This window comes from Zea mays, chromosome 3, assembly GCF_902167145.1.
Source record: "Zea mays cultivar B73 chromosome 3, Zm-B73-REFERENCE-NAM-5.0, whole genome shotgun sequence".
Taxonomy (NCBI): domain Eukaryota; kingdom Viridiplantae; phylum Streptophyta; class Magnoliopsida; order Poales; family Poaceae; genus Zea; species Zea mays.
This window is the reverse complement of record NC_050098.1, coordinates 190,459,958-190,480,873: the sequence shown is the minus strand read 5'-3', so window position 1 is coordinate 190,480,873 and position 20,916 is coordinate 190,459,958. Positions and strand designations below refer to the sequence as shown.

The 20,916-nt window shown below is 44.2% G+C and overlaps 2 protein-coding genes across 7 annotated transcripts; both read left to right on the top strand.

Moving 5' to 3' along the window:
- The first annotated feature begins 6,871 nt into the window (after nucleotides 1-6,871).
- On the top strand, nucleotides 6,872-14,136 carry LOC100381972 (probable inactive receptor kinase At5g58300). 6 transcript variants are annotated; one of them, XM_020549843.2, is made up of 5 exons: nucleotides 6,872-7,266; nucleotides 8,565-8,692; nucleotides 8,811-9,542; nucleotides 10,120-11,468; nucleotides 13,212-14,136. In XM_020549843.2, the coding sequence occupies exons 4-5, from the start codon at nucleotides 10,190-10,192 to the stop codon at nucleotides 13,844-13,846; spliced, it is 1,914 nt and encodes a 637-aa protein (XP_020405432.1). In that variant the 5' UTR covers nucleotides 6,872-7,266; nucleotides 8,565-8,692; nucleotides 8,811-9,542; nucleotides 10,120-10,189; the 3' UTR covers nucleotides 13,847-14,136. The 6 variants fall into 6 exon arrangements, with proteins under 6 accessions (XP_020405432.1, XP_020405434.1, XP_020405435.1 ...); XM_020549845.2 differs by lacking the exon at nucleotides 8,565-8,692 and having other exon boundaries at nucleotides 9,362-9,542; XM_020549846.2 differs by lacking the exon at nucleotides 8,811-9,542.
- A 1,296-nt stretch (nucleotides 14,137-15,432) lies between these two features.
- On the top strand, nucleotides 15,433-19,067 carry LOC103651070 (ubiquitin-conjugating enzyme E2-17 kDa-like). The gene is made up of 5 exons (NM_001322016.1): nucleotides 15,433-15,552; nucleotides 16,268-16,346; nucleotides 17,083-17,210; nucleotides 17,940-18,044; nucleotides 18,715-19,067. The coding sequence occupies exons 2-5, from the start codon at nucleotides 16,277-16,279 to the stop codon at nucleotides 18,856-18,858; spliced, it is 447 nt and encodes a 148-aa protein (NP_001308945.1). The 5' UTR covers nucleotides 15,433-15,552; nucleotides 16,268-16,276; the 3' UTR covers nucleotides 18,859-19,067.
- Nucleotides 19,068-20,916: the final 1,849 nt, after the last annotated feature.

Sequence of the window (20,916 nt, the reverse complement as noted above, 5' to 3'; positions counted from 1 at the left end):
GCTGGCACGCCAGGCGCGTCCACTGGTCGACGCCGACGATCCCCGCGACCTTCCATCGCGTCTGGGCCTCCCCATCCACCCGGAACGGCACCACACCGTCGCGGAGCGCGGCCTCCTTGGCGGCGCTGCCGGCGTCGCCCAGCGGGGCGCCCTGCGCGCGCCACGTACGCCAACGGGAGGACGCCCCTGGCGAGCACGCGGAACGGGTAGGCGCGGAGCACCGCCAGCCCGCCCGCACCGCCACGTACGGCACGCGGGGCTGCAGCAGCAGCACCACCACAAGGACGGCCACGGCGCCCAGCAACACCACGACCGCCAGCACCATGAACAGCACCACCGCCGCCCACTCCGCCGCGCCCCGACCGGTGCCTCCTGAAGCTGTACCGCCGCAGACGCTGAGGCTCCTCCTCGCGCCCCCTCCACGACCGCCAATCCGCCGGCTGGAGAGCGCCGCGGCGGCCGGGGCTCTCCTGCTCACGGGCGCCTGCTCGCACGCCCGAGGGAACCGCCGCCGCCGCTAAAACCTAATCTCTGGCGGCGTGGGGGTGTTTTTATAGTGACGGCGTGGGCAGGATCGTGGGCCCGATTCACGTAATATGCGCAGACTATATTTGCATAAACTGATACACACATCAGCATAACTCGTATTATAATTTAGCGTAAGCACAGGTAGGTACAATAAGCCAAAAATGGTTCGTGCGGTCTGCACACCTGGTCAGGGCTTCCTGTAGTTAAATAGAGCCCAGGGCTCTAAATACTATCTATATATATATGGCTAAAATAAAAACTAGTTTGTAATAAATTTAATTTATTATGTACTTAACACTATTGTTATGATTAGAGACTATTATATATTATATGCATATATATATATATATATTATTTATTAATATTATAACTATAGTTATATATCGAACTAGTCATTCTAATCCTAGCTACGTCTGCCGAACGTTGTCGAATCATTGTTCGTTTGGTTTGTAGCTACAACAGTCTAAATAGTTGGTTTTATTGCGAAGGACACGCCAGCTCATCTCTTCTACAGGCTGAGGCAAATCCGTCACCCGCTAAGACTGTCTTCAACGGCGTCCGCTTGCCTCCCCCTCCCCTATCAGGGGCTACAGTGCGCCCCTTCCCCTTCACCGGCATCCTCATCATCCTCCTCTCCCTTCCCGATTATTTCTCTCTCCCGCTAAATGGATGGGCACGCTACGCCGCAAACCTCCCCCGCAGTCGCTTCCTTCGCCCACACGCCCGCGCGCTCGGAATACTCCGAGGAGGGTGCTCCAGGCGAACCAAGGGTGACGGTACCGCCGCCGGAGAAGGTACCCGTCGATCCGCCCTCTCCCGCGATTCGTTTGTCTTGCTCCGGGCGGCGAGCAGCAGTGGGGGTCCTCCACGCGGATCCGCCTTCCAGCTTCGCGGACCGCCGACCCGGCCGATCCGTGCGAAGACGCCGCCGCCGTTCGTCTCTGTCCGCCGGCACGTCGCCTGCGAGGTGTAGGTCAAAGGGAGGTCATCGATTCGGCGATAGATCTACGCTGAGCCGATCTGCTTCATTCGAGCTTCAAGGTCCAAGGTACGATTCGTGACTTCTCCGATTTCTACACCTTGAATTGAATCCGTATCCCAAATAAACGTACCTTGCATTAGCACTAGGGTTTAGATTTAGTAAACTTGTTTGACAGGTACGGTTTATGTGTTCTTACACTTCTTTGAGAGTTAGGGTTTAGGTTATCTCGGATCTCCGATTCACCTATTGTTAATGTAGAACAACCAAGTTGGATATTATGGTATAGTTACACATCAACCTATAGTGAATCACGTTTTGCTAAGTCATCCGTGCTAATCATGTAGAACATTTAAGCTACTTTTACTATGCTATATAGGAAACAACATTCAGACTGTTGTGTCATTTGCATATCCCTGCTCCTCGTGAGCTCAATTTTGTGTAGCCACCTTTTTCTGGCATGTCAATTAATTTGCCATAATGTGGTTTGTATGTTCTTTGGTCAAGGTTGGTGGTACACAATTGCATGTTAATCTTCCTATTCGAACAACTACGTAGCAATGCCGTTCCATTCCCCAACATAACCCCTAGGTCCTTCCATATCCATATCTTTGAATTCGACTCAGTAACTCTGTCTATGAATTGGACTCAGTCAACCTACAATTTCGAGTAGTATTTCCTTACATGACTAACCATTGCATGCAACTAACGAATACCTTTACTTATTATGCAGCTTCGAATAATTATTTCATTATTTGACGTCCACTTCAACTAATTGAGGTTCTAAATCCTTTTTCGCTATAGTTCATTGTTTTTAATCAATTGCATAAGTCTACTTTCCATGTATGCTGTCTGTTTACTAATGTTTTTTGTGTAAGATTAGTTTATTATATGCAACCAACAGATGTACCAAGGCACGGTCAAAGTGTTTATATAATGTGTATAAATAGTTTAGCATTTTAGGCCCAACAATTAGTGGTGTTTGGTAACTGCCATGAACACTTTAATTTCACTAATTAGTAACAACAGTGGGCCTAATTTTTTCATGTATGCACCTTGTCTAGCCAAGGAGATACTGCTTGAGGATAGGAATCAAGATGAGCAGCCATGATGCCAAAGTGCTGCAAAACTTGGTCCTCAATCTTGCATCCTCAGTGGAAACTGGTGCATTCAATATTAGAAGCTTTCTAGAAGAGGTTTTCCTGCATTTGGCTGATGAGCATTACCTTCTTAATGCACTACTTGCAATTCGAAAGGAGGTCGACCTGATGGAGCAGGATGCACTAGAGAGCAAAGCAAGGTCAGACCCAGAGAAGGAGAGGATGGACGAAGAAATTAAACTTGTGGAGCCTGTCAACCCAGTGCCTAAACAATTTCCTTTCACCCCCCTTCCTCACCAGAATTGTATGAGGCCAGTGACAATGACTCGTACGACTCAGACAGGTCCACTAGGTATAGCATTTGGAACCTGTAATTGTGGTACCTAGACCATGGTCTTAGTGGTAGTAATGCATCGAAATAAATAGGAACTTCTGTGTTATGTCTGTGATGCATGGGTAACCGATGTAGGAATGCTTGAACCTTATGTTCCTTTTGTATGAACCTTATGTGGAATGCTTCATCCTTATGTTCCTTTTGTATGAACCTTATGTGGAATGCATGAAAGTTTCTACTTTTTAGTACAAGTTTGTTATCTGTTGTCCAAATTAATTTATTCGTGTATTTCATTCCCAGAATGGCTGACAACAACAGAAACACACCTATTCGACCTACTGGTGCCAGCCCCAATACAGGTAACCAGATTTCCCCCCACCCTGTGGGATCCTCAGTTGTGGCAGGGCCAAGGTTTAGACCTAACCCATCCTTCTACATTTACTAGTCCTATATCCCAGATGAGCAATCCTACCTGGTCCTAGGGAGCTAATGACACATCTTCATATCCCTTTCGGAATCCATGGAACCCATTTTTTGGTATGATGAATCCTGGGGGTCCTCCACCACAAACATCATTCGGTCAACCCCAGTTGGTACCACCCACTCCATGTCCCCAGGTTTATACCCATGTCACCAACCAGACTGACCCTATCAATTTTGAATCAGAAGCAGAGCACAGTGTCCAGTAAGTTAACAGCCCTACCAAACCTTCAGACACACCTGGGACAGTTAGGAGGACAAAGGAACAGAACTTCAAACCTGATGAATACCTTTTGCTTTGCAAAACTTGGCTAGAGATTAGTAGTGACCCAGTCATTAGCACAGGGCAGAGGAAGGAGGGGTTATGGGCTAGAATTGAGAAAAGGTACAATGAACTTAGAGGTGAGTTTACAATGAGACTTAATAGGGCTTTGAGCAGCAGATGGGACAAAATAAGAGCTGAAACATGCAAATTTGCTAGATTCTACGCTAGAGTCCTAAGGGAAAACCAGAGTGGCCTAACAGATAACGACAAGGTATAATAACATTCCTTCGTACTACTTAATGTATGGTGACGATTTATGTGTACTTACTGTTATTCATGATCTGACAATTATTATAAATCTTGTGTAGACTTCAAAAGCTGCAACTCTATATGCTACCTCACAGAAAAATCCTTTTCATTTCATGCATTGCTGGACGCACCTAAAAATGAACCGAAATGGGATGCCATGGTTCATGGAAGCCCCTGGAGAGGCAATGCGGGGATGGACCCTGTTGGTAGTCGTACACCTTCAGGTTCTGTTAATGATCTTGAATATCAGGAAGGTGGTTCAAAAGGTAAGAGGCCATTAGGACGTGACTCCACGAAAGCATCAAGGAAGAAGGCAATGTCCAGTTCATCCCAGTCTACTGACTACCTTTCAAGAATCCATGACATTCAAATAGCAAGATTGAAGCAAAGTGAAGAAAAATCAGAGCTAAAACAACAGAATATTGAGTTCTTGAAGGAAGTTGAACTCAAAAAGTTGGAGGTTCAATCCAAGGAAATAGAAATGCAGCAAACAAAAATGATGATTGAAGAAAGGATCCGAAAGGACGCAGAGCTGAATAAACTCCATGCTATGGATATGGATGCTTTACCAGAAGATTTGAGAGTTGTATACATCGCGAGGAGAAAAGGTTTAATCGACTATTTCATCAACAATCCAGTGTGATGAGTATTATTGTATTTCATAATATGTTGCGAACCAAGTTTCGGCGTATCGTGGTCCGGTGTGTTCGGCCATCTGTCATTTGAGTTTGTTCAACATTTGCTTCATTGTTTGAGAACATTAGCTTCGTATTGTGAACATTGTTTATTTTCAGAATATTATTTTTCAGAATAAGGTTTATTCATACATGAGAACACGATTGGCAACATGTGCACTTTATTTGTACCAGATTCATTACATGACAAACTAACCATTAGTACATAAGTGTCGACCTTGATAGAAGACAATACTTGCATTCGTGGTACTACACAAATAGTAAACTACAGAAATGGAACACACATCAAGTTACCACATAGTTTGGAGAAAGAGCTTCAACCCATTGACCCTCGACGTGCCCACAGGTGTTCTATCAGGTTGTGTTGCAACGACAAGTATGTGGCCTGACTAGTTATGTCCTGATCGGGATCGTTGGGTAATTCAGATCAGATATGATTGTTTAGCCACTCGTTGCGGACCTCTGGAATATTATTACAAACTTCTGGGGGCAGTGGGCCCAATGAAATCCACGTTTGCTGCGCCATCTCCTTCGTCCTCGACAATCATGTTGTGCATAATAATGCAAGCAGTCATCATCTCAGCGAGGTGATTACGATCCCAACCCCCTGTCGGTGTTTACACTAAGTATGTGAGCAATGTCGTCGTGGTTAGGGATACAGAGGTATCGTTCGCTAAAGGAAGAGATGATTGCGCGACAGAAACAGATAAGACAGTCCCTAGCCGTAGTCTGTCCAATCTGTATGTACTCATCGACCGCATCGGTTGGTAACCCGTACGCAAGGATACGCAAAGCAGCACATACTTTTTGCAATGGACCGAGCCCTGCTAAACCTGTTGCATCACATCGAATAGTGAAATAATCGTCTTCTCGCTGAACGACACGAAGGATACGTAGGAACAAAGGATGATGCATTCGAAACCTAAAAACCAAAACAAAGCAAAAAAATAAGAAATCGAACCTCGAAATCAAAGTAAAAGCATTACTTAGGAAATGTACCTTCGACGGAAAACATGTGGTGGATACACTGGATTAGGTCCGAAGTAGTGGTGCTTGATGAGATTTTCTCCAGCAGCGTGGTCCCTATGGATAACTCGGCGAGGCAATGAAGAGCGCCTACGCTGCGTGCTCGTGTCTCCTAGTCCAAGGTGGTCAACATGTTGACAAAGCAACAAGTTATCGATCTCATCGTCAGAATCATCGGATGACGAAGACAACACTAGGCTTTTCAATGAGTCCATGACGAGCTGAACTAAGAGTACGTACTACGTACTTTTGATTGAATGGAGGATGGTACAAAAGAGAGGAGTGTGTAGATGAGTGGAGCATGCCCGCAGGGGGTACCTTATTTATAGATGGCTTCGGTGTGTCAAGGAAGCCAGGAGGTCGTGGCTTGTCGTGGAAGCCAGTCGTGTGGTGGAAGCCACTCGTGTCGTGTACTAGAAGAATGTGAATTTCTAATTTTTTAAAAAACATAAAATTCGAACGTTTTATTACTAACGTATTAATACTAATTACGAAGTTTGCTAATTAATTGTGGACTAAGTTACGGCCGCGTACTGTGCATACAACAAATAAAAATAAAACTAATATTTGATGGTAGTTGAGTTAGTTGATGATGAAAGTATATAATATTTGTGTGGTGGGGTATAGAGGTTTGATATAGGGGGAACCGCTGTAGAGCGTTGAGATATATGGGGAGAGAGAATGCTGATGTGGCACGTGAGTGGGATATATGGGGAGAAATTTAGGGGAAACCGCTGAACACAGAAGGCTGCCCGCAGCGGTATCCGCACGCCAGCCCCCTCCTCTTGCACGCAGCGCTACCCCCTGCACATCGGCTCTCTTCTCTCTCCCTTCATAGGTAGTGTTTTACTGTTCATTCTTGTAGCGGTGGATTCACGAGTAATTGTTAGTAGATGAAAAATTGATAATAGATTAAAAAAATATATAGGAAATGATATTTTATGGTTGTAGTGGGGTATATCCGTATATGAATAGTATTTAGGAAAACCGCCGCGGGAGATGAAAAATTAGGGGATAAACTGTTGATGATATGACGAAAAAAATGAAAAAGTAGAGGATAAATTGTTGATAGTGAGATGAAAAAATAGGAGAAATTTAGAGGTAACCGGATAGTCTAATTTCCAAAACAAAATACCCCACACGGCCACACACAACAGAGGCGACGTGCAGGCGGCATCACACTGGTTCACACTCAGTACAGCTCTCACCGCCCTGTTCGCGTCCGCTCCACCACGCCCCAGTGCCCCACACACCCCGAACACTCCGCGGACAGAGGAAGCGCAGGCACGAGAACAGCTCAGTCGCGGCGAGTCCCGGCCTCCCGGGTCTCCAGCGAGGAGAGAGTGGCGACTGGTGGCGCGGGCTCCCTCCGAAGTTCTCCGCGGCGCCTCGGCGCAATGCTGGCTTTCCCCCTGGGCGGTTCGGCCTGAGTTGCATCACGGTTCTCGAATCGGCCTCTCCTTCGCATGGTTCCGGCCAGAGCTTGCATCTTGCCGCGCAAAACGCAAGGAGGGAGAGTGGGAGGGTGTCGTTTTGGGTTTCGCCAAAAGGTTTGGGACCTTCTCTGTTCTTGAGGCAGCGCTTTCCTTTTCTGCACTCGTTTCTTTCCGGGCCTGAGAAATTGGTGCCAAGATTGGGATTTCAGCTGGGTTTAGCCCCGCTCTCCATTTTTGGTAGAAAATTTAGCAATGGATGTATGGGCTATTGTAGGTTACTGCAATGCAGTTTGTGTGTCCGCTCCTCCTGCACAAAAATCACAGTTCGGAATCTGATAAAACGCTAGCATGGTTGCTGGGCTCGATTTTTCTTAAGAGGAGGACAAATTGACCTTTTTTCAAAAATAAAAAAAAATTCTGAAGAGTTAGGTAATTTGAAGTACATTCGGGCGGCCCGGCCCGGCCCAAGCCCGAAAAGGCCCGTATTGTTTGAATTTCGGGCCGGCCCGGCCCGTTTGAATTTTGGGCCGTGCCGGGCCGGCCCATGGGCCTAGCCCTCGGCCCACGGCCCGGCCCGTAATTGCTTAAACGTGCCGGGCTCATTTCGGGCGGCCCGAAATTATAAAAGCCCGAAATTCATATTACGGCCCGAAATTCAATTTTTGGCCCGAAATTCACATTAGAGCCCTAAATTCAAAAAAATAATAAAACAAATAAAAGATAAGACAAATAAATTTGAACAAAATCAAACTTAATATTTGTATTAAAGTTACCACAGCTATGCAATGACTACCTCGTTTATAAATCATTATGTTAGAAGGAAAAAGAGTATAATCAGCTCTATACAAAGTTCGTAAGTTCAGTTTATTGTTTAATGTTCATAACAAAGCAAAATTACATCACACACTCTGATTCAAAGCTACAAAAAACATCTAACTAGCATTATCTCTAGCTTTGTGTTCTTTATCAAGTATATGAAAGTGTGGAATGAAGTGTGGTTTTAATAAATATATGGGCCTTTTCGTGCCTCTATATGGGCCATTTCGTGCCTGCCTTAAATGGGCCGTGCTCGTGCCCGCCCATGGGCCGTGGCCTCGGCCCAAACCCGGCCCGATATAACGGGCCGTGCCGGCCCGGCACTAAATTATTTCGGGTCGTGCCGTGCCTGGGCCGTGCTTTTTTTCCGTGCTTCGGGCCGGCCCACCAGGCCCGGCCCAAATGTACACCTATACTTCCACTCATCAAAGAACCGCTTGGTCCGATCTAAAAAAAACCTCTGGACCAGTACTTGGTACTTCTCTCTGGAATCCTTGTTGCTTTGTCGTTTGTGGATGTGTTGGCAATTCCTTTTTTTCATATGGAAAATTAATTATGCTATTATTATATTAACGTTGTTTGTGTGGTTGGGACAGTCATATCTTCACTTTACTGGGTGCACAATCGGTTGCGCGGTGTGATGGATTCGAGTAGGACCGTGCCAGCCTATAGCCCATCCAGCCCATGAGAACAAAGGCATTAATTCACCTCAGCCCCACCAAAGGTCCAAAGCGCTCGTCTTTTCTCATCTCCCCTTTGGTTTCTTGCATTGCATCAGAGAGCTTTAGCTTTTATGTGCTAGCCTTGTCTGTGCTGTGCCATCACTTTTGGTGCTTCTTCAGAGCGCAACGGCATGACTGCTGCATCAGGCGTATGTGGAAGGTTAGGTGAGGTGTAATATGTAATGCAGTACTATATGCTGTCACTGGTACATGAGGGAGATCACCTCCAAGTAAAGGAATCTAGCAGTTTTCCCTTTGGGAGACTTCGGCAAAACAGTTCTTGGCATTATCTGCTACTGTTTTCTTATGAAGATGGTTAGTTAGTACTAATCCTAATTATATTGCTCGGGGACAGTTTTTTATTTTACAGTTAATATGTTAAAATAATGAGTTATGTGCTTTATTAAAAGGAGGCTGGTGACCGATGAATGATGGCTACTTTCTGATGTGGTATGGGTGGTTTGCTTTTGTCATATGCTCCTGATCCCAACCCCAACTGCCCCATTTAGGGCTTGTTCGGTTATTCCCAAAACACATGGATTGGATGGGATTGGAAAAAAATGAGAAGAGATTTGACTTGTTTGGGTTTCAAACCCATCCAATCCCACTCAATCCACATGGATTGAGAGCTAACCGAACAAGCCCTTAAAAAGGATGATAAACTGTGGCAGGTCAGTTTGATGGTTTCTCTTAGGTTGAGACTAGAGGAAAAGACAATGATGGTCATTTGTGTTTCCTTTTGGAGAGGCTCTCACTACTGGCAGTTGAGAAATATGAAGCGCCCTGCATTTGACCATGCTAGCTCCAGCTGCCAAAGTGAATTATTCTGGGTTATGCAAAGTCATAGTGTTGGTAGGTACAGCTTGAGTGGCTCCCAATGCCACCCTGAAACTCTCAAATAATTTGTCATGTTGTATAAGCTGCACTGTTTCTTATTTAGTGTTCTAAAGTTTTTTTGTAGGTTTAGGGTGTCATGATTCTGTTTAGGCCATATGAGTACTATTTTGTAATAGAATATCTACTAGTATTTCTTTCTGGCTAAGGATTCTGTCTTTGAAATGAACTAAGATTTGACCTCGATTTTGAAAAATAGGGAGACATGCTACTCGTTGATTGTTAACACAAGTAAATGTCTCACTCCCCACCTATCTATATTTGTAATAGCTTTGTATTTTTGGGATCCAAATATTTGATGTACTATTTTCTGCAATATTGCCAACATGTGCAAGATGTGTTCCTCACACTTTTTGTCAAATTTCTCAGGTTCTATTAATCATCTTTTTTTTTCTTAATAGGAAGTTAGTGATGAAAGTATATCAGAGGACAATAGCTTATGCATCATGCTTACTATCCTTATTTCCTTATAAACTATGATTTTATTGTTATGCTCTATTTTCACTAACTTTTGTTTCTATTTCTGTACTGCTAGAGGATTGAAGTTACGGTGGAAAAGCGTGTATAGTAGGGCTCAACCAATTCTCTTCAAGCAAGTCTCAGCCATGCAACATCTTACAGTGATAGCCTTCGTGGCTGCTTCTCTCATTGCAAGCATTCCACATGCCAAAAGTGCTGATCTGAACTCTGACAAACAGGCTCTTCTCGCATTTGCTGCATCACTGCCTCGTGGCAGGAAGCTCAACTGGAGCTCCACCACACCTGTCTGCACTTCTTGGGTGGGGGTGACATGCACGCCAGATAAGAGCCGTGTACATACACTGCGCCTACCTGCTGTAGGACTTTTTGGTCCAATACCATCAGACACCCTTGGGAAGCTTGATGCCCTGGAGGTATTGAGCCTTAGGTCAAATCGCCTTACTGTCGACCTCCCTCCTGAGGTAGGATCTATTCCTGCCCTCCATTCCCTCTACCTTCAGCATAATAACCTGTCTGGAATCATACCAACTTCCCTCTCTTCCAGCTTAACATTCTTAGACCTGTCATACAACACTTTTGATGGAGAAATTCCATTGAAGGTGCAAAATCTTACTCAACTTACTGCATTGCTTCTCCAGAATAACTCACTTTCTGGACCTATTCCTGACCTCCAACTTCCCAAATTGAGACATTTGAATTTGAGCAACAATAACCTCAGTGGGCCAATACCACCTTCTTTGCAGAGGTTTCCATTAAGTTCCTTCTTAGGGAATGCTTTTCTGTGTGGCTTTCCTTTGGAACCATGTTTTGGAACTGCACCTATTCCTTCTCCAGTATCACCACCATCACCCAATAAGATCAAGAAGAGCTTCTGGAAAAAGATCAGAACTGGTGTGATAATTGCAATTGCTGCTATTGGAGGGGTATTGTTGCTTATTTTGATTCTCATGCTCGTGATATGTATTTTCAAGAGAAAGGGACACACTGAACCTACCACAGCTTCGTCCAAAGGAAAAGCTATTGCAGGTGGAAGGGCAGAAAATCCTAAGGAAGACTACAGCAGTGGTGTTCAGGAAGCAGAGAGGAATAAATTGGTTTTCTTCGGGGGTAGTTCATATAATTTTGACTTGGAGGATTTGTTGAGAGCTTCTGCTGAAGTCCTTGGAAAAGGAAGTTATGGAACCACCTACAAAGCTGTTCTTGAGGATGGAACCACAGTTGTTGTCAAAAGATTGAAGGAAGTGGTGGTTAGCAAGAAGGACTTTGAACAGCAGATGGAGATAATTGGCAGGGTTGGCCAGCATCAAAATGTCATTCCATTGCGGGCTTATTATTACTCCAAGGATGAGAAATTGTTGGTGTTTGATTATGTCCCATCTGGTAGCCTTGCTGTTGTTTTGCATGGTAGGCTCATTATTTTGCCTATTTCTTGATTTTTAACTGTTCAACTTGTTCCTCAATATTGAAGCTAGAAAATAGACTAAGGTCACATTTGAATGCACTAGAGCTAATAGTTAGCTCCTAAAATTAGCTGAAGGCATTCAAACAATCTAGCTAATAGTTCAGCTATGGGCTACTTCTAGCAAATTAGCTAATATTTTGCTAGCTAATTCCACTAGCAATTTTTTAGCCAACTAACTATTAGCTCTAGTGCATTCAAACACCCCTAATACTCACAATTCAAGGTTATTAAACATTTAGCCATAAATCATGAATTAAAACCAGAATGAATACTACTAGTGGGTTTGGGACAGTGAAACTTTGGTAGGTATAGTAGTTTGTTTATCATCATCCAAGTTTTCCTAATCACATTGTTTCCCAAGAAACAAATAATACTAAATATTGGAAGGGAAGTTGTATTGCCATAACAAGGGTACATAGAGGGAACATATAAATAGAGGGGACCTGGGCCCACAAGTCATACACACAAAGTCTAACACCCCCGCAGTCGAAACTCTAGCCACGATAGATGTTGAGACTGTACCAAAACTATGAGAACACCATCGAGGGGAGGCCCTTGGTGAAGTTGCCAGCGAACTAGGAGGTGGTTGTGACGTGGAGGATGCAGACATCGTCGATAACGACACACCCGCGGACGAAGTGGAGGTCGCTCTCCACATGTTTTGTGCGCTGATGCTGCACGTGATTGGTGGAGAGGTAGACCACGCTGGTATTGTCACAATATATGAGAGTGGTCCGGGCGAGAGGGGTGTGAAGCTCCTGGAGTTGGCGGAGCCAGGACTCTTCGACCACGCCATTGGCTACGGTGCGGTGCTCAGCATCAGCGCTGGAGCGGGAGACGACGGGCTGCCGCTTCGAGTACCAAGAGACCAGGTTGTCGCCCAGGAACACGACGCAGTACGAGGTGGACCGACGTGTGTCGGGACAACCCGCCCAGTCAGCGACGGTGTAGACGACCAACTCGAAGTCCGAAGAGTGCCAAAGAAGAATGTCGTGGTTGAGGGTATCACAGAGGTAACGAAGGATCCACTTCGTAGATGTGAGGTGTGGCTTCCGCGGGGTGTACACGTGGAGGCACACCTATTGGACGACGTAGACGATGTCGGGCCTAGTGAAGGTGAGTACTAGAATACCCCGGCGTGGCTTCGATACCATATTGAAAGGGAAGAAGTAAGTTTTGCTGTCATAACAAAGGGTACATATAGGGAACATATACATAGAGGGGACCTAGGCCCACAAGTCATATACACAAAGTCTAACACTAAACATCATTACACTTCTGTTTGAATTGTGCCCGGCAACCTTCATCATCAGAAGAAATGGACTAAAGTGGTGTTCTGTAATCTGTGCTAGAGTTGCCACCAAACCTGTATCAAATCTATGTGTTAGCTCTTTATTTGATCATGTGAGAGCTGTTTTTTCTTTGCCTAATAGAAGAATCGAGTAAACTTATCACCATTTATCGTAGCTGCCCACCTTGTCCTTTTCCTTTGAGAACTATCAATTGGAAGATGCATGCCATTAGCATTCACTGTAAGTGTATCAAAAAGATTCATTTTAGCATTTTGTTTTGAATGTGTTAATTTATTCCAGAAGCTGTCATTCTTTGTTGACAATACTTTGTGTAGTTTTTGATGGCTTGTGAAATGAAATGACACTGTTGCATTTCACTGCAACTACTTCCAGGGAATAAAGCTGATGGAAGGGCTCCATTGAACTGGGAGACAAGGGTCAAGATATCTCTGGACGTAGCCCGTGGAATCGCACATCTTCATGCTGAGGGAGGAGGGAAGTTCATCCATGGCAACATCAAAGCGTCGAACGTCCTTCTATCGCAGAACCTCGACGGTCGCGTCTCCGAGTTCGGCTTGGCACAGATCATGACCACTCCACAGACGTCCCTGCCACAGCTTGTCGGATACCGAGCACCAGAAGTCCTCGAGACGAAAAAAACGATCCAGAAGTCCGACGTCTACAGCTTTGGTGTCTTGCTCCTTGAAATGCTAACCGGAAAAGCCCCTCTCAGGTCTCCCGGTCGCAAGGATTCCGTAGAGCACCTCCCAAAATGGGTGCGGTCTGTGGTTCGCGAGGAGTGGACCGCGGAGATCTTCGACGTGGACCTGCTGAGGCACCCCAACGTCGAGGACGAGATGGTACAGATGCTCCAGATCGCGATGGCGTGTGTGGCCGCCGACCCCGAGCAGCGGCCTAGGATGGACGAGGTGATCAGGAGGATCACGGAGATCCGGAATTCTTACTCTTCTTCTTCTGGGACAAGGACGCCCCTGGAGGACAGGCCAGAGACCGCGCAAGCACCGTGATAGTAGTTTAGCAAGAGATGTTAGCTAGGTTGCATAGTGAATTGGTTATAGAGCTTCGGCAAAGTTGATAGCCACCTGCATAGCGCAGTTTCCGTCGGTTCCATATCGTTTCCAGTAAATCTGTTGTGCATTTTCTTTTTTCCGTCGGTTCCAGTAAATCTGATTGACAGTCCATGCCATTGTATTGCTAAGTTAAATCAGTATCTCTTCTGATTTTCATAGGATAGTGTCGTTCTGTAATTTGACATAATCTCCTGAGGCCGTGATTAATGATTTGAATTTCCCTTCTATTTGTGCCAGCTAATGGTAGTAACTAGCTGTTTGCTTGCTGTGCCGTCATATCCTATGCAATCCATGCCATTGTCCTACCTTTACTGGTAGTAGTCTGTAGTCAGCGACCTGAGTGGGTGACTCGCAGAGGTCACATCTGTTAACCGGTTTGATAGTTTTCAACGGTCCAACCACTACGGCACTACCACTAGGGTACATCAAGATGTGGTTTTGCCCGTCCGCAACAAATGGGGGCTACACGCCTGTACGCAGAAACGGACGTGCAAAAACGATTGGTCGCGGCGGGCGCAGCGCAACTATTGCCAAACCACGCTGCTCCCACGGGCCACGGCTGACCCTCGACAACCATACGCCTGCCGGCTGCCGCAGTGCCGCCTGCTGCCGGCCGTGTCCGGCAACTAGCCAACTAGTGGTTGGCACAGCCACAGGCTGCTGGCTGAGCACAGGGTCGAGACCCAGCCGCGTCACCTGGGACGGCAGGGCCCATGAGTCATGCTCCCCGCGTGCGCGTGCCGCGTGATTGCTGTTGCAGCGTCGCAGAGAAGGCTGTACAGCTGTAGCACTAGCAGTGCGCGCCTTCACGGCAACGCCGGGCATCCAGCAGGCAGCAGGCCCGTGTCCGTGGCGTGCTAGTTGGGGTTGGCGGCAGTCGTGATGGCATTCATGTCATGCGCGGGGACGCAATTTCGCGTGGCGGTCGTCGGACGCCTTGCGCACGCCGGCGAGCCGCCGCCCTGCGTGTGCCTTTTCTCGTAGCGTAAGGAGCAGTAGCTATCTTGGGCCTAAACTTTATTCTAGTTATATCGAAGGTTTGGACGCTAATCAAAAGGGCTAAGTATAATTTAATTATAAAATTAACTGTATAAACTATAGTTAATTCGTGAGATACTTGATCCTTCGTGTCGCCTCACATACTTGCTCGCCCTATTCATGGTTACCGGACAACATGCATGAGTGGATGACTGACTGTAGTGTCTAGTTGCGGCGCAATACATCCATACCAACCATCAGGATTTGACCGGACTAAGAGACAGTAAATTACAATAAAATGTTAGGTTAAATGAAAATATCGGTCATGACATAACATTATATTTTAATTACTTTATAATGCACAGACCATTATTACTGAGAGCTTGCTTGTTTCAGCGTGCAGATGTCAGATAATGAACTGTACAATCCGATGCTCAAATAAACATCAAAATTACCATAGCATCACTCGTAAGCGTAACACGGAAATTCTTGCAGAAGGCATATGTTTTGTATTCCGGAATTACCCCCGGCCTACCTTGCATATTCTTCAGTTATCGGTTCACGACGCACCCACCGAGGCCAAAGGCCACCACCATTCCTTCCCCAACTCTGCAGGCTGCTCGTCGCCCTCCCTCCACGCCGGACGCGCCCCGATCCAGATCCAGGTATCCATCGGCCGCAGCTCCTCCTCCGTCCCTTATCCCTTAGCCGTTCTCGTCGTCCCCGTTCCCCGCGCACCATCGTCGATTGGGATCCATCCAGGACTGGATTCGATCCTTTTTTTTTGTTTGGTTAGGAAGCCTAGATTGCTTCGGCGACGCATCGTTTTGCTCTGTTCTGTAGAATTCTCTGCTTTGGGCGATCGGTGCTCCCTTACATCCAGTTTGCTGTGGATTTGTTTGTTGTGTGGTGGCATGCTAATACCTGTTTAACCTTTGCTGTTTTGTGGTGCTGTTCAAGTTCTGCTCCTGGGTTTAGCGCTAGCGGGGTGCTGATCTGATGTCCAAAGATCGTGGTGCACGTATTTTGTTGGCACTATCATAATTGAAAAAGCTAACTTTAGATTTTGAGTTGGCATCCTTATCGGTCCAATTGATACCCGATTGATGTTTTATATGCTTTTAGCAGACGAAGTCATTCAAGATTCGGTATATTTGTGGATCCACCGTGTAGATTTTAATGTTAGCCTATGGATTACTTAGGATGTGCAAGTACCTCAGTAGCCAAATGAATGCCTACTCCTTTGCTTTATTCTGTTTACTCATGCTTCCAGAGTCCCAGCTTATTTTATCTGAGTAGCATTTGTTTAAGATTTGTTTGAACTATTGTATTTGTCATTTACGACGAACTAGTCACAATATACAAATGTGGTCAATGCAGGGGCGTAACATGGCATCAAAACGTATCCTCAAGGAATTAAAGGACCTGCAAAAGGACCCTCCAACGTCATGCAGTGCAGGTATGAGCTTGATTTACTAATTGACTTATGAATGATGCCACATGGTTTGTATCTGAGTATTGATGCATTTTGTTACATTTCTGGATACTAATTAAACTGTACTGTTACAGGGTAGAAGCTCATGGTACAAAATACTTATTGTGCTATAGAATTTTGTCATGAACGTATACACGAGTATTTTTTTTTCTGTTATAGATCTCTGTACTTTGAGTGAACCTAAATATAACTGGAGGTATTCATGGGTTTGGTTCTCACAGGAATTCATTTTGAGATGTTTCGTTGAAAAATCAGTTATGAATATATATACTGTAGTTTGTTAGAAGGACAGGCCTGATGCAGTGGTGACAAGCCTTTCCACTGAGCCAAAGGTCTTGGGGTTGATGCAGCCTCTCTGCAAAAATGCAGGGGTAAAGCTTGCCTCGGTTATTTCTTCCCCAGAGCCCACTCATGTGGGAGCCGCCAGCACTGGATATGGCATTTTTACCGTAGTTTGTCAGCTGGGAATGCTATTTGTTGTAATCACAGATTTATCTATGCATACAAGTTTTTTTTTGTCATTCTTGCTCTGCGATACCGTGGAATGGTTGTTGATATCTCATGTTGTAATAGCTGACATTGGTGTTTGATTTTCAAAAAGAAGCATTCCAGAATAGAGCATCTTACTTTCATTATTTAATTAGAATTCTAATTTGATGAGTCCTGAGCAATGGTTTTATGTTTGCTCTTTTTTACTTAGGTCCTGCTGGTGAGGATATGTTCCACTGGCAGGCAACCATCATGGGTCCTCCTGATAGTCCATATGCTGGAGGTGTTTTCTTAGTGAACATTCATTTCCCCCCGGACTACCCTTTCAAGCCTCCAAAGGTTAGCATCACTTTATTATAGAGTTAAATTTTCTTTTCTTTTTTTGTTTTCTTTATTGGAAGATGAAAAGTGTTGTTCTGTCAGTCTACGAATAGGTTTCTAGCTGAGTTGGTTAGGTGGCTCTATTAGTACTCCTGAAGTCTTGGGTTTGACTCTTCATGAGAGTGAGTTTAGGCTGGAGGTAAAAAAATAATCCCCGTCTGTCCCATAAAGCACAAGTCTAAGGCCCAACACAGGCTGCGGTTGTTCTCACCTGGGATACGGTGCCGCTGTGTATAGGTGAGGCGGGGGTTTTCTCGCCTGCACAAGGTCTTCTTAGCAAAAATGCCTGGGGGCTTTCTCAGCCCCTATGAGTTGATTTTTTTTGTTCTGTCAATCTCTTTTGTAATGTGTTATTGTAAAGGGAGGTTCATGCTATTAACTTGCACACTTCATAAATGCACCGGTCTAAGTTCTTGTACATATGATCATCCCCCAAATTTTGACATGCAGAATGAACTTACCCTTCTATTTCTATGGTCTAAAAACTGGTATCTTATTATTTTAGCAGTTTCTTTCATCATTGTTATGTTGCTTATTTTTTCGAATATCACCAATATACTTCTTGGTGGCACTGAACTTAAGTTTAATTTTAGATAGGTTCAATTTTTGGGTTTTTCTTTTTGTATAAAGTTCTCTGTATGTTTTCTTCTGTTTGTGTTCACTACCTTTGAACTATTTCTTTTTTAGGTATCTTTTAAGACGAAGGTCTTCCATCCAAACATCAATAGTAATGGAAGCATATGTCTCGACATTCTTAAGGAGCAGTGGAGCCCTGCTTTGACAATCTCTAAGGTGCGGACCAATTTAGTACTACTTTACTAGTATCACTTATGCACAGTAAATGATTAGCTTAAATGCATGCCCTCATGATTATCTTATTGATGTGTTAGCCCCTATACTTTTCATATTGTTGTTGTCGAATGGTAATTTATATGATATAGCTTCCTGTAATTTGAAATGTCAGTATTTGCCTCCTTGTAATAGTCTCTATATGTAGAATATTCAATGCTATATTGCTGTTTATTCTAATGATTAATAATAAAACCTATATATACAACTTGTCTTTGTTTATGATGTCAGCATGTTATGGGCTTAAATGGCAGATTATGAATTGCCAGCCATTCTTTTGGTTCAAAATTTACGTCCAAAAAATGCCAGAGATATTTTTATATGTGGTTAGGTTGTGGAGTCTTGTTTTTATGCATCTTTCGACTACAGGACTGTCAGACAATAGTACTACCTCTGTTCAAACATTTGTCGTCTGCTAATTCATTTTTGAACTAAAACGCGACAAATAAAAGAGAACAGAGCGAGTATGATTCTCTCCTCATGCTCACCTAATCTACAACTGCCAATCTGCCATTCATGATCAGTCCGATTATTATATGTAGTATTCCATCCTCGAAATACTTGCATACTAATGTGTAGCTACACCACTAACTACCATTTTTTTATGTTCTAGGTTTTGCTTTCTATCTGCTCGCTGCTTACTGATCCCAACCCAGACGATCCTCTTGTCCCTGAGATTGCTCACATGTACAAGACGGATCGGCCTAAGTACGAGGCAACAGCCCGCAGCTGGACCCAGAAATATGCCATGGGATGAAAATGAAATGAAGTCGAAACTCCATATTCGGCATTACTGCTTAAATGCAGACGATTGTGGTGTTGCCCCATGAAACTGTCTGTGGGGACGTATGTTCTTCCATTCCTTGTCGCCCGTGTGCATTCTGATCCATCTAAGGATCGAATGCTAGTCCAACATCAACCTACCATTGCCGTCGATAATGAGATGACTTGTGCTTTCTGTTATAACTATGCTAGTGTTGATGTTATTTGGTAAATGATTCTCATTGAGGGCTTGTTCAGGCCTCAGGGACTGGAGTCTGGAGGGGATGAGAGCGATTTTGACTTGTAGTTGTAGAGGAGCTCTGCTGCCCATGGCCTGCTCTAGGGCCCTGCGGGCTGCGGCAGCCAACCGAGGGCATGGTAGTGGGGAAATACCCAGGGAAGAATCATTCTTTTAATCATCCAGATCTATCAATTTGCGAATTCAATAAAAAACGGACTGATCTTCGGAATACACCATTATCTTTCGAAGTGCGTAGTCAATACTATGTTATATTATATTCAAAGAAACAAGTAAAAGAGTAAAGGCTTCTCCCTTCAATACCACACTTCCAATCTAAATTCCAAGGGGTTATGTGGATGGGGGATTTGGAGATTCTTGAAAGAATGTTTTGGCTTCTTCCTATTACGCTTCAACACAGAAGAAGATTGTTAAAAGGTGCTGGAAGGAGGATATATTTTTCCAATTGTTTCAATTGTTTCTTGATTGAGTAAAAAAGGGATATATGAAGTTCGTTCTCTTCCTCTGTGCATCTCCCTTATGGGTAAATCCCCATAATAAAGGGACAACTTTCGTGTAGTTTGTGATTTGATGTTACTGTTTAGATTTTCTCTCTGAGAAAGATTTCTTTTAATGGATCTCCTCTTGTTCCTGTGGCCCTCAATTGCTTCTCTTCTGGTCTATCCAATCCAACTCACATGTCGGCGTCTTAGCAACTGAAAACTGTGGCCATGTTTGCTTGATACCTTGAGTACCTCAGCCAGCATGCGACTACGGGAACTATGCACGCATCACAACCCGGGTGTCCGAATGGGAAATCTGCTCGCGTCCGAAATGCTTCAACATATACCTGGCGCTGCCTCACGTAGGGGTTGTTTGCTTTTTGCCCTCCCAGCGTGTGCTCGGCTGCTCGGTGCTCGCCCATGCATCAATCGGGATGTAATCCAAACAGGCTCCTACAGTCCATCTATCTGGGTTGAGAGTCAGCCACCCACAACACTTAAGCCACATGAGACTCTCCAACAAGACATTGTAAAGGTTCCTATACCCTATAGAGAAGATTTTTTTTGAAGTTTTCAAGGATGTTTACTAAATTTCCCTAAATATAAAGGACACTTCTTTATCCCCTCTCTCTCTCTCTCTCTCTATATATATATATATATATATATATATATATATATATATATATATATATATATATATATATATATATATATATATATATATATATATATATATATATATATATATATATATATATATAATCTCACCTCTTTAATCTGTTTTCATATTTTAGATAACGGATTAAATAAAACTAAAACATGTATATTGAAAACATGAAAATACATACATTCAAAAATATGGAGCAATATACGTCCATGACATATAGAGGACATTGTTGGAGAGAAATGAAATACAGAGGATCTAATATTTTAGAGAAGTATGTGAATAACAAATATAGAAGAGAAATAGAGGATACCGTTGGAAACAGCTTAAATCTCTATGATCACTATGGCATAGAGTCTGTGAGCTCAAACGAACACTTTAGAAGGCTTTACATAGTATTCACTTAGGATACTCTATTATTATTAATGGATTGTCCAGTATGTTTTTTCTAGTTCAGAGAGGCACTTTAAAGGTCTAGAGAATGTTATATTCCTGCACACTGGTGTGAGCATCTAGGCCTTTGATTGGTGTTTTAGTAATCATTGATATGATGCATGGAGTAACGGTTTCATGGAAAAAATGTAAACGCGGGATGATTCACGTAAAGAAAATGCTTTCATGGAGGATTCTATGAAGTACCTATGTTTA

Bases quoted from the DNA above. Each gene is read 5' to 3' on its own strand.
- LOC100381972 (XM_020549842.2), top strand. From the start codon at position 10,061: ATGATTTTATTGTTATGCTCTATTTTCACTAACTTTTGTTTCTATTTC. The intron at 11,469-13,211 runs GTAGGCTCATTA...AACTACTTCCAG, and splicing joins CCTTGCTGTTGTTTTGCATG to GGAATAAAGCTGATGGAAGG.
- LOC103651070 (NM_001322016.1), top strand. From the start codon at position 16,277: ATGGCATCAAAACGTATCCTCAAGGAATTAAAGGACCTGCAAAAGGAC. The intron at 17,211-17,939 runs GTTAGCATCACT...TTTCTTTTTTAG, and splicing joins ACCCTTTCAAGCCTCCAAAG to GTATCTTTTAAGACGAAGGT. The intron at 18,045-18,714 runs GTGCGGACCAAT...TTTATGTTCTAG, and splicing joins CTGCTTTGACAATCTCTAAG to GTTTTGCTTTCTATCTGCTC.